The 12944-nt window shown below is 49.2% G+C and overlaps 1 protein-coding gene across 1 annotated transcript in view; it reads right to left on the bottom strand.

The window, feature by feature from the left end:
* The window catches only part of Ubac2 (UBA domain containing 2), a 158651-nt gene that overhangs the window by 3375 nt on the left and 142332 nt on the right, over positions 1-12944 (bottom strand). The window contains exon 8 of the mRNA XM_041669088.1: positions 11007-11129. Coding sequence (XP_041525022.1) covers positions 11007-11129 — 123 coding nt within the window. The remainder of the gene's footprint in view (positions 1-11006; positions 11130-12944) is intronic.

Here is a 12944-nt window from a genome sequence, read left to right as displayed (position 1 = left end):
GACTTAATGCAAACTCTTAGCTGGCTTTCAGCCATGCTAAACAGGAAAGGATCACCTACACCAACACAGCACAGCATACGAAAACAGTTCCCTTCTAAAGGCAAGAACAGGAGGAGTGAGGCCAAAAAAGAATAGACCAGAGGCCACACTCAGCAGAACAAGCACTACCCCTGCTCCCCATGCCTGGTGTTCAGGGCACACATGGTCTCACACTGACCTGAGGTCTACTGGGCAGCCCTGGCTCCATCCACTGTTGAGTTCTCCGTTCCTGTCACTGCCAACAACACCACCTGCTCAGGGACTGCTGTCTATGACTCAGCCTTGCCACGCTGCCTGGCCTCCCAGACTTCCCTTTGAAATGAGTAGAAACTTCCATGAGTCTGAAATGCCTGGATTCTGCCTGCCTACACCATAGCGATGGTGCCAAGTTCTGCTGCCAACTGGAGCAGTAGATGGCCCTCCATGGACCTGGGGAAGTAGCTCCCTGGGCATTCCTGTGTAAGCAGGGAGCCTGGAGACTCTGTCTTAGCTAGGGTTTCAGTACTGTGAAGAGACACCATGGCCAAGGCAATGCCTACAAAGGGAAACGCTTCATTGGGGCTGGCTTACAGGTCAGAGTTCAGTCTACTACTGTGGGAACAGGAAGAATGGTGTCACACAGGCAGACATGGCGCTGGAGAGCGATGTCAGGATTCTGCAGGCCATGGGAAGAAAGAGACACTGGGCCTGGCTTGAGCATCTGAAACCTCCAAGTCCACCCCCAGTGACACACACCTCCTCCAAGGCCACACCTCTCAACAGTGCCCTTTCCATTCAGACCACCACCAAGTCTTTCAGATGAGTCTACAATTTTAAATTTTACATCCTGGACAGCTGGGGGTTGGGTCTGGTCAGTTCCTACCACACTGCGATGGCTATTCTTGGTTGTCAACTTGACTACATCTGGAATTAACTAAAACCCTATGAAGGATTTTTTTCTTTCTTTCTTTTTCTTCCCTCCCCCCTCTCTCTCTTGATTTTTTGAGAGAGGATTCCTCTGTGTAGCCCTGGCTGTCCTTGAATCACAGAGATCTGCCTGCCTCTGCCCCCCGAGTGTTGGGATTAAAGGTGTGTGCCACCACCGCCTAGCAACACACATGCTCTTAAGGCATGCTTCCTATATCCTGGAAAAAAGTGCCTGGCGTCTTTGAAAATGCCATTGATTTAACAACCACATCCTTTATGTCTACAACTTTCTATACTACTTTTTAGGCCAGACTGCACAGTTTTCAAATCCTTCTGCTCAGCTTTTTTGCTTGCAATTCTCACTGCAAATCTGGTTAAAAGTGGGCAGAAAAGGCCAGGCTTCAGCCAGAGTACCATGCTATTTTGAAATTTCCTTTACCAAATTAATTAGTTACTTTAAAACTTAGCTTCAAAGTCTTAGGACTTGGAAAAGGAATTCAGACAAGTTATTTATCCAATGGTCACATAAATCCCCCCATCCCGATTCCCAGTACCGCACAGCTGGCCTTGACTGTGTCCTTACTGGTATTCTCATCTTTCAGGCTTCCCCCAGCCCACTTCCCCAAACTTTCTAATTCTTCCCATAACCCAGCTCCACACGCTTAGGATTTAGTCACAGCAATGACACTATTTTCAGTACTAAACTGGCTGATCTTTGTACCTGTAACCAGATCACCTGGTAGAAGTACAAGGCTACTGTGGCTCAGAGGTCTAAAGGTCTAGGCCACGGTCACTTTGCCCCCCTGTGCCTGGACAGAACATTATGGTCGTGTATGTGGCAACCAGGAGGCAGAGGATGAAACCAGAAGGAGTCAGGGACGAAATACTCAAGAACCCGTTCCCTCACAGGGACGGAACAGCCAAGGCCCAGCTCTCCCAGTGTCCTGCTCCATCCAGTTAGATCTCACTCGCTAAAATTTCTAGAACCTACGGAAACAGTGCTACCAACTAGGTGCTGAAGTTTTAATACTTGAGCTTACACTGAAATTCATATTAAACTGTGACAGTGTGTCTCAGGTTCCAGTGCTTTGTACCCCAGTCCTCATTTTCTCATTTGTAACATCTGAAAACGTGGTAGCCGGAGTAGCATGCAACTCCATGGTGTGTGTCTGTGTGCACGCGCATTCGTGTGTGCACATACACACACACATACTTCTGTAAAGAGTTCACAGCATGTAAACCGCCAGTTTGGCAGAAGCCTCCTAAACTTACACACTCAGGCTGGGTTTCTCAAACCCTACAGTGACCGTCTAGGTAAGACGACTGTGCATGTCTGGCTGCTCTCCAGTCAACCAGGAGTCACTTTTCATTCGAATGCTGTTGTCAATCACCCTTCTCAAACTTGTATCTCCCCAGTATGCTCAGCAAACCTCCAAACTTCATTTGAATCATTACTGAAGACAGTGTTTAAACAAGTTAGATCAAAGATAGAGCCCTGAGCCATTGAGCAACTTCTATGTTCAGTGGTTAATCGAGTTCAAACACAAGTCATTTTGTTTCTCCCCTCCATTCCACAGGTGGACGGACATCTCTATAGTGATGAGAAGTCACACCTCTCAGTGACATCTCTGTCAACAGGGTTATTCTGGTATCCTCAGCCCACAGAGATTCTTCTGACATTTGCACGTCACCTAGTTCTAATCTGGTTCATGCTGTCAGATACCAAATTTGCCATTTAGATTTCTAGGCTATTCTCTCCTTCCCTTGGGGCCTTTTACAGTGGGCGTTACTGCCCACCCACCCTCTCCAGCTCCCATCAGCTTGCGTGAGTGACAAGGGGCTGGGGAGCTTGTGGGACACAAGTCACAGGAGAGAAAAACTTCCCTGATGTCTCATTTCAGCCTTGGGTTCCAATGATACCTTAAGGTGGTTCTCTGCACTGTCTCTGGACCAGCCATAGTTGGGTGGTTCCAATTTGCTTTGTGTGTTGTCTACGAACATGTTTCCAATGCTTCCAACAACTAGGCTGCTCCTGATGAGTTGTGTGGGAAAGGTCCCTCTTCTATGCGTGCTGGCATCCTAAGTACTTCAGGCATGGCTGTGGATCACTTGTGTTTGTACCTGGCCAGGAACAGGTCTATGTGCTGCTGACAGGCAGTTGTCTCAGGGGGCTGACAAGGGCGGGCACCGATGTCTGGCCACAGTTTCTACCTGGTACCTGAGTTTTCCCTGTATTGATGATGGACGTGAGAATCCAGAAGATGCAGGTACAAGATATGAGATGCGCAGTGGCAGGCAGCACAGACTGCATGGGAGCCCCTGGGTCTGGGGCGCTAGGCTGCCCTGCAAGCAGCGTCTGGCATGAGAACGAAAGCTTTGTGTGCAATCTCCCGCGATCGCTCCTGTCAGACATGAACAACCACGTGTCCACCAGTGCTGGTTTGACAAGTGAGCTGGGTTTTTCACACGTCTTTGCTGAAGAGTCTCGTCCTCCTAAAGGTGAGCAGAGAGCTTGGTGCTTCAGACGCTGTGGTCAGCAGCCAAGTGCCCGTGACTGCATCTGGCTGCCATACTTATGTGTTTTTCTGGGCTAAGACAAAAAGTGTGTCTGGTGTTCTCACTGCTGACGGCCTGGTACAGGCTTATCAGACAGACCTTGAGGGCCTGCCCTGAAAGCTACAGTAAAGGGGGTGGTTGGCAACAGATGATGACTTCACCAACGTCTCGGGCCAGGTCAACTTCTCCCCACCAGGAGGAAGGCTTGACATGCCTTGTAGCCCAGCACGGGTTAGATGAGGGCTGATGGTGACGTGGTCAGGCTCAGAGATGTGAGCTCCTTAAGGAATAAAGACACCGAGAACTCCGCACAGCCACCAGCAGGCCCCACACGCTGCATCCAAGTCATTACCAGACATCAGGTTGATAGCAATCTGTATGGGAAACTTACAAAATGCCCCATGGGAGTTTTCTGAAAAGCTGTTCCCATCTTTGCTGTCTCTCTCAGCCCACTGGGTACCTCCCTCCTGCTCTGGCGCCACGGGAGGCACTGTCTAAAACCACTGCTAACTGCCAGCTTAGCGTGCAATGAGGGTTCTAACCCACCCTCTGCTCAGCTTCGGTAAGAATGCAACCACAGGTGATTAATGCTCAACAAGGCTACTCCGCTGTCTCGGCCTCTATCTGTGTATCTGTTCTGTCTGTCTGTCATCTACCTATCATCTATCCATCATCTGTCTGCCTATCTATGTACTTATCTATCTAATCTATTTTTGAGACAAGGTGTTGATACACAGCCCTGGCCTTAAACTGTGCAGTCCAAGGGGGCCCCAAGCTTGCAGCAATCCTGTGCCTCAGGCTCCCGAGTGTGGGAACTACAGGTACAAGGGACCACACCAGTTCCTTCTCAGTCTTGTGGAATATCTAATGCTTATTTTCTGTGACTGAGGCAAGGGCTTGAGACAACAGAATCTACAGGGCACCCAGGGAGCCTCCTCTCTCCTCCTCCCTGGGTTGAGTCCCACGGAGACAGGACGGTGAGTCCGGCCAGCTGCCTGTCGTCACAGCCCACTGCTGGCGTCAGTGGCCTGCTCAGCCTCCTGTGACGTGAGGAAGCCTTATGGCAGGCTGACCCAAGAAAGGGGACACGATCGGAATTGCAGTCACCAAAGGGCACTGTCACTGTCAGCTGACCACAGGTAGACCATACTTTTCCCTCCTACATGTTCTTCGGAAGACAGACCACACTGCGAGGGAGGAAACAGATACGCAGACACGGTTCTTTCCTAGTTTTTCTTAAAAAAACAAAAAAACCCAAAAAAACCTTATTTTTCCAAATACCTTTGATGACCTCTTCACATCTCCCCATTTCAGTATAACTGCCTTATTCTCCAGCCCAACTCACCTCCTGCGACACAAGCCAAACGAGACAGACCCTCATCCCAACAAGACAAAGCAACGCCTTCAATGACAACGGCTTGGTTTGCTCAACAAAGCTGTGGTTTTCTTTAACTTCCCTTTAGCTAAGAGTGTCAAAAACAAATGGTGTTTTGGGTTTTAACTTCCCAAATTCTGGTGTGTATAGCTTGCAATGCCCACCAGATAGCGGCCCCACCCCGTGCACAGCTGGGCGCCCCCTGTGCCAGCTCCTGAGCACTCTGATGTGACAGGCACGGCAGCACTTGTTACCTGCCAGTGCCAGCTTCCTCCCCAGCGCTGCCCTGGATGTCCCTTGTGGGAATGCAGCTCTTTCTCATCCTAATCTGACCCCCTCACCTCCTGACCGGCAACAAGGGTTCTCTGATATTTACATCCCTGCCAGGGACCCCTGTCCACGGCTGAGCACGCAGCAGGTCCTCGGCAAAGGGCAACTCCATGCCCACGCCTGTCTTCCCAGCATCACCAGGGTGGGCAGTGCAGCCAGGTTGATTGCAGGCTGACAAAAATGAAGTCAGACATGACTGGGAAAGGAAGTGTGATTCCCCTCTGTCAGCTTTGGTTCAGCGCGTTTAGTCTATTTGTGTGGGACTGCCAGAGAGCGTACCGTTTAAGTGCAGGGATATTTGATATTTTCCCTCTTCCTTTGACTTACAAACAAACAAAAATATATAAATTTTACAAAATTTCATTATTTGTTACTTAAAACCTTATTCAGGGATCAAGATTATAATGTTTATTTATGGGCATGTGCCATGGTGTTGCATGAGGGTCAGAGGACCATTTGTGGGAATCAGTTATTCACCTTCCACCATGTGAGTCTCAGGGAACAAGCTGAGGTCATCAGGATGGTGACACTGATTTTCTAGTTTTTAGAGTGAGTGTGGTATCAGAATACCTGGCCAAGCAAGCGGGATGATGGCCACCCAACTCATGAGCTCACTGAGCAATGACACTGCACCAAGTGCCAGGATGGTGGGGGAGGGGCTGCAGAGAGTTAATGGTTGCTAGGGAGGAAAGCCATCTTTCTCCTGTGGTGCAGCCAGCAGTGCAGTGCACATGCTCCAGAAAACAGCTGCACTCCCGTGCTGATGCAAGCAGCCTTCATCCACTCAGCGGGAGAGGGACTTGTCCAGAGGGAGTGAGAGAGAACAAGAAGGAAGTTGGGTGGGGTATGATTGAGTACATTACGTACATGAATAAAATATTGAAGACTAAATAAGAACTATTAAAAAGAGGATACAGGGAGGGGAGGCCAGTCAGGAGCACTTGTGGCTATGGGAAAGGGATTATCTGACGAACTCTGCACGTTGGTGTATTCTCAGCCTTCCTAAGTCAAGCTCTCCAGGCCACTCTGGAGCCTCTCTGCAGCTGCACCCCTCCCTCAGCATCTGTGGACCTGACTTGGGGTGCAGCTCTCATCAGAGGCACCCTCCTCCCCCCATGGGCTGTGCAGCACTCCTTCAGTCCCTTATCACGGTGGTCTCCATCTCTACCCTGCACACAGCACTGACACTCTGAGACCTCTTGACAATTCTAGGGACAGGCCAGGACTGAGTTTCTCTGATGTTCCTCATTGCATGCCTCCCTAAAGAAGGCAGATGTGACATCCTGTCCCTTGGCTTCTTGGGGTCACCTTTAGATAGATACCCAGTGACATACGGCTCTACCTTCACCCCAGCCTCCTCCACGAATGCCTCTTTAAGGTATATGAAACGGAGCTGGGATACCATCCTCCAATGGGTGACGAACTGGCAAAGAGGCCATGGTTCTACTCACTGAAAACAGGGTGGGTTCTGAAAAACTTGGAAATGGCTGCATGCTAATTTGTGACATGACACCTTGATATACAAACATTTTCTTTGAATACTGGCTCACAAAGTCCATGGGTACAGTTCCCACTGACTGGGTTTGCTCGCACAACTCTCACTAAAATCTGGGCTCTGTGTGCCTAGGAGGATTTTTTTTTTTTAACATTTTTCTGAGTTTAGAAAGTCACTGTTTTGTTTTTGGTTTTTTGAGACAGAACTTTATGTGTTACTGTTTCTTTGCTGTATTAAAGTTCCATGAGTCAAGGGTTAGAAAGGGGCTCGGTGGTTACAAGTGTACACGGCTCTTACAGAGACTACACTACACCGTGCAGCTCACAACCACCTCAGGCCTCTGCACACACCCGCTCGCACACGTGTAATAAATGACAGGTCACATGACTCGGGTGAGAATGTAGTTCATCCTCAGCTCTGCAAAAGCAAACAACATGGAACCTTAACACTTAAAAAATACAAACGCACTTAATTGAAAAATTAATGATAAAAAGTTTGATCATATTTAAAAGTGCTAATCACATTTCTGATAGTGATTTTATAAACTAATTGAGATCACACATCAATTACAACTTTCTGAACTTAACTGTAGTCTCTAGAAGTCAAGTCTTTTTTTTTTTCTAAGAGACAGGATCTCATTGGACAGCCCTGGCTAGCCTGGAACCTGCTGTGTAGATGCAGGTTCAGCGTCCTGGAAATCTACCAGTGCGGCGATTAAAGGGTGCACCACCACACCCCGCCCAAACCAGCTTTTCATTCTTCTACAACACTCCAAGAGTGTGCACGACAGTTATGGGCTGTGCGAACACTGACGGTCTGCCCCTGATCAGGAACATCGAGAGAAAGGCGTGACAGACGGTTGGAGAACGGCAGGTTGACCTCAGTGTGTAAATTCTCACAACAACTGTGAGGGAGAGTTCACAGCTCCTACACAGTGATATTGACAACATGTTATCCTTAGCACTGTCATTCTGGGAGGATCAAGGGAAAACGACTCATTGGGGAAACCCCATAGACAATGACACATTTTCACATTCTCCTCCTCCTCCTCCTTTTGATATCTTTTTTTCCTCGCCCCAAACTGCCAGAACCAAGAAATAGCTCACCTGTAGATACTTGAGGAATGTGACTCACAGCAGTCTTGGTGTCTGTTCTCACCCCTTGGGTGACTACTCTCTGTCATCACAAGGGTCTGATGAATGTAAATACCTGAGACATTTCCTCCTCACCTCTGGGATGGTATTTGCCTATGGGATTGTTTTTGTTTGTTTGGTTTTTGGTTTTTTTGAGACAGGGATTCTCTGTGTAGTTCAGGCTGTCCTGGAATTGCTCTGTTAGACCAGGTTGACCTGGTCTTAAAGGTGGAATTAAAGGTGTGTGTTGCCACCCCCAAAGAGAACTAACTGATAAAGAAGATGGGGCAGATGAACTTTGAGGACAGGTGCAGGGCATGTCTCTAATCCCGGCACTAGAAGGCAGAGGCAGCAGGACCATGAACTGAGATCAGGCTGGGCTTCAGAGTGAGGCCCTGTCTCTAAAAATAAAATAAGCAAATAAAAAGGAACTCTGGGTGCACATCTGGCCCTCTGCTGCTAAAACCTAGAGAGTTAGTGAAAGACAAGCCTAAAGCAAGAAGCTGCCAGGCTAAGGGACCAACAGACCCAACCATTAGTTGAAGTCGGGCAGGTTGGCAGGTTTCTGGCAAAAGCCCTGACCCAGGCCTCAGACAGGGACGTGGGAGGAGCCTACCCACGCACTTCTGATCACCAAGTGTGGAAGGACAGACAGTTTTGTAGCAGAGGCTGTGGACAAAGGGCCTGGCTGGTGTGGTCAGCTGCAAACCTGCCTCTCCCAGGCAGAGGGAATCTCAAGTGTTCTCACACTGCAGTGCTGTGGACTTTAACACAATCTCAAGCATGCAGCCTCGGAAGATCCCTAGGAACCCAGAGTCGGCAGCGGTGGTCTTGTCAAGTGCCTTTACCTCCAGCCTCCTCGCTCCAGCTGCTGGCAGAGCTTGAAAGCAGGGATCTGACACTGGATTCATTCTCACTTCACCAACAATTAACAAGATGTCCTTTCGCTGTGAGATGGCTTCTCCACGATGCCCAGCCTGGTTCACAGCCTTCACGAAGGTACCTGAGCAGCTTGCGGCGTTCTTACTTTTGGAGAATGCAGGTTAGGACTTTACAGGGGTCTCTCAGGTCATGCCAAGTTCTGTATCTTGAGTCCTTTTCAGGGTATAAACACAACACTTCTTCCATTATCGGCAACGTTAGTTTTGGTAACGGGGGTGGGCCCAGTCTCCTTACTGCATGGTTACTAGTCTCCTCATGTAATAGCAAGTATCTCACTGATGGGGAGATACTGTGAAAACGCAGAGTCCAGTGCTTCATACACTGGTGCCTTTCCCTTGAATTAATGTTTACTATGGTGGTTGCAAAGCTGTGGGTTTTTTATTTTGTTTTTAAAGAAAACCATGCCCTTCCTACTGCACAGAAATATGCCTCCTTCCGTCCACTCTGTAACACGTGTAGGCACCGTCTCCGCATCTGAACTCGGTCCCCAGTCAGCGACGCTGAGGGGGACGTCTAGGTGGTAAAGTCCTAGAGGAAGTATGTCACTGAGTCGGGATTTGAAACCAGAAGCCTCACTCCACTTCCAGTTTGCTCTCTGTGCTTCTGCTTGTGCCTGAAGATCTGAGAGCTCAGCTCCTGCCCCTCGCCTGACAGCTAGACTCGCTGCTCGGACACTGTCAGCACAAATAAGCTCTTCCTTCTATGTGGTCTTGACCATGGTGTGTTACCACAGCAACAGAAGTAACTGACAGTCGGTATGAGTGCGTGGGTCCTGTTCCCAGTGGATTACACGGTATGACTCTTTTCACGTGGATCCTTGAAGCCGACGTTACCAATATGGCCGGTGGAATCCTCTGTGATGGTCTCTGGAGTCCTTGTGAGACGCTATCAGTAATGGATGGGCACAAGATGCTCCTCCGATGTTTCTTGTCACCGTACCATGGAATCTACCATGTCTCTAAAAATGCCAGCTTATTTCCGTGGGCAACACCAGAGCAGTGGGTGTGCTTGTCACTACTGGGACATCGAGAGCAAGGGCACAGTGTGTGGACATGTGTGCTCACACACAGAGGCACCCACGCACATGGAAAGCCATCATGCTGTGCACACGCTGCTGACTTCATCCCAACCCCAGTTCTTGAACTACTATGAAAATAACCTACAAACAAGTTAAGATTTGTGTGAGGCTTTAATGCTGTCTCGGTGTATTCGGTTCAAAACTTACTAAAATTAACCCCCTCTTCAACATCAGCATGTAATTCATCAGGATAAAGCTGGATCACGTTTCTTTGCAATTTTAAGACAGTTCCCTTTTTGGTAATTTACTTCTTGAACATGTAAAACATTAACATAATTTAAAATTATAAAAGTCAAAACCACACAAAGGAGCTACTCTCTTCCAAGATTCTGCTTCTCTCCCAACCCTCTGTAAGGAGCCCACTTCATCCATGTATTTTTTTTTTTTATTCTATTTTGGTGATGAGGTCTTGTTATGTGACCCAAGTTGTTCTGCAATTCAAGATCTTTTTGCCTTAGCCTCCTATATAGTAGGATTACAGATGTGACAACACCCAGCTAAGGATGTGTGTATGTGCTCACACACGTGTGTATGCCCATGAAGAGATCAACCTTAGGTGTCCTTCATCAGCTGCTGTCCACCTTGTTTTCTGAGAGTCTTGCCAACTAGGCTAGTCTGGACTGCCGAACAAGTCCTTAGTCTTCCTAGGACTGAGATGACCAGTTCTGGCATTTCATACTCGGGGCCTCAGGCTTTCATGGCAGGTACTTTACCAACTATCTCTACAGCCCCAAAGTAAACTTTGACTTCTTGTTGGTTCACACTTCATGCCTGCCTGCAATATGGATTAGACTGAGTACAGGTGTCACTGGTTAGCCTGTGGTATGGATTAGACTGAGTACAGGTGTCACTGGTTAGCCTGTGGTATGGATTAGACTGAGTACAGGTGTCACTGGTTAGCCTGTGGTATGGATTAGACTGAGTACAGGTGTCACTGGTTAGCCTGTGGTATGGATTAGACTGAGTACAGGTGTCACTGGTTAACCTGTGGTATGGATTAGACTGAGTACAGGTGTCACTGGTTAGCCTGTGGTATGGATTAGACTGAGTACAGGTGTCACTGGTTAGCCTGTGGTATGGATTAGACTGAGTACAGGTGTCACTGGTTAGCCTGCGGTATGGATTAGACTGAGTACAGGTGTCGCTGGTTACCTGCTCCTCTGAAACTTCCAGGGGAGGAGATGCTCGCGGCTCAGATCGAAGGCCATCCTGATAGTTGATATTTCGTCGCTGACGTAAAGGAGGGAAAAGCCGATTCCAGTTGATCATTCCTCCCTACAAGACAGCAACAAAGGGTTGTCATGAAAGGAACAGAGCCTCCCCACAGGCAGTCACAGCTCCAGCTGGGAAACGAAATGCCATGCGCTCTGTGGTACTGCGATAGAAACCCCACACCCCCAACACCTCAACCAAGAGGACACAACCAGCCCCTGGTATAGGCACAGAGAGAGGTGCCCTGTGCAGGTGAGCACACTAGATCCAACCTCAGCCTCACTGACCCTGTCCCAGGGTGGCCACGGCCACATTTCAGGAGCTCCAGGCTTTGCAGGACATAATGGAGACACAGACACGGAGCAGGAAGTGAGAAGAATGCCAAGGCTCCTCCCACAGTCCCGCCTGACATCAGGTGATACAGCCACTTCGGGCTTCACATCTCAAGAGAAACGCACGGCACCATCCTCTCTAAAAGAGCCTGTTTTTAGCTGTGTGCAGCTCTTTGAATTTACTAATTTAGAAATGTCTATTTTAGACATCTTAGACTTCCTGAAAATTTATAGACTGTACAAGTCTGAAACCTTCCTCCTCAGAAAGACCTACACCACCCGAGGAAAATACTTAACACTGGCTGAATGTAACAGGAAGAAATGGAAATCCTAAGGTACCAGAAACAAGTAGACATGGAGAACCCGAGCAGAAGCAAGCTGGGATGTAGCCAGCTAGCGGGCCAGCCAACCAGACAGGGACATCAAGAAATCAGAGGCAAAGCCAGGCACAGAAGAAGCCAGCCTCTTTAATAGTCAGGACTGTGGTGATGGCCAAAGACACAGAAAGTTAAAGTCAGACTTCTGTCTCAGCCGGCATGCCAAGTGTGCTCCACAGATTAGTGACCAGAGCATGGAGGCAGCCAAGTGTGCTCCACAGATTAGTGACCAGAGCATGGAGGCAGCCAAGTGTGCTCCACAGATTAGTGACCAGAGCATGGGAGGCAGCCAAGTGTGCTCCGCAGATTAGTGACCAGAGCATGGGAGGCAGCCAAGTGTGCTCCGCAGATTAGTGACCAGAGCATGGAGGCAGCCAAGTGTGCTCCACAGATTAGTGACCAGAGCATGGAGGCAGCCAAGTGTGCTCCACAGATTAGTGACCAGAGCATGGAGGCAGCCAAGTGTGCTCCGCAGATTAGTGACCAGAGCATGGAGGCAGCCAAGTGTGCTCCGCAGATTAGTGACCAGAACATGGAGGCAGCCAAGTGTGCTCCGCAGATTAGTGACCAGAGCATGGGAGGCAGCCAAGTGTGCTCCGCAGATTAGTGACCAGAGCATGGAGGCAGCCAAGTGTGCTCCACAGATTAGTGACCAGAGCATGGAGGCAGCCAAGTGTGCTCCGCAGATTAGTGACCAGAGCATGGAGGCAGCCAAGTGTGCTCCGCAGATTAGTGACCAGAGCATGGGAGGCAGCCAAGTGTGCTCCACAGATTAGTGACCAGAGCATGGAGGCAGCCAAGTGTGCTCCACAGATTAGTGACCAGAGCATGGAGGCAGCCAAGTGTGCTCCACAGATTAGTGACCAGAGCATGGGAGGCAGCCAAGTGTGCTCCGCAGATTAGTGACCAGAGCATGGGAGGCAGCCAAGTGTGCTCCGCAGATTAGTGACCAGAGCATGGGAGGCAGCCAAGTGTGCTCCGCAGATTAGTGACCAGAGCATGGGAGGCAGCCAAGTGTGCTCCGCAGATTAGTGACCAGAGCATGGGAGGCAGCCAAGTGTGCTCCGCAGATTAGTGACCAGAGCATGGGAGGCAGCCAAGTGTGCTCCGCAGATTAGTGACCACAGCATGGAGGCTAGACTGTTAGAACTCTGAGACGAGGATACTTT

This window comes from Microtus oregoni, unplaced genomic scaffold, assembly GCF_018167655.1.
Source record: "Microtus oregoni isolate MIOR12 unplaced genomic scaffold, Mior012 000001F_ref0000356, whole genome shotgun sequence".
In the NCBI taxonomy this organism is placed as follows: domain Eukaryota; kingdom Metazoa; phylum Chordata; class Mammalia; order Rodentia; family Cricetidae; genus Microtus; species Microtus oregoni.
This window is presented reverse-complemented; position numbering and strand designations above follow the sequence as displayed.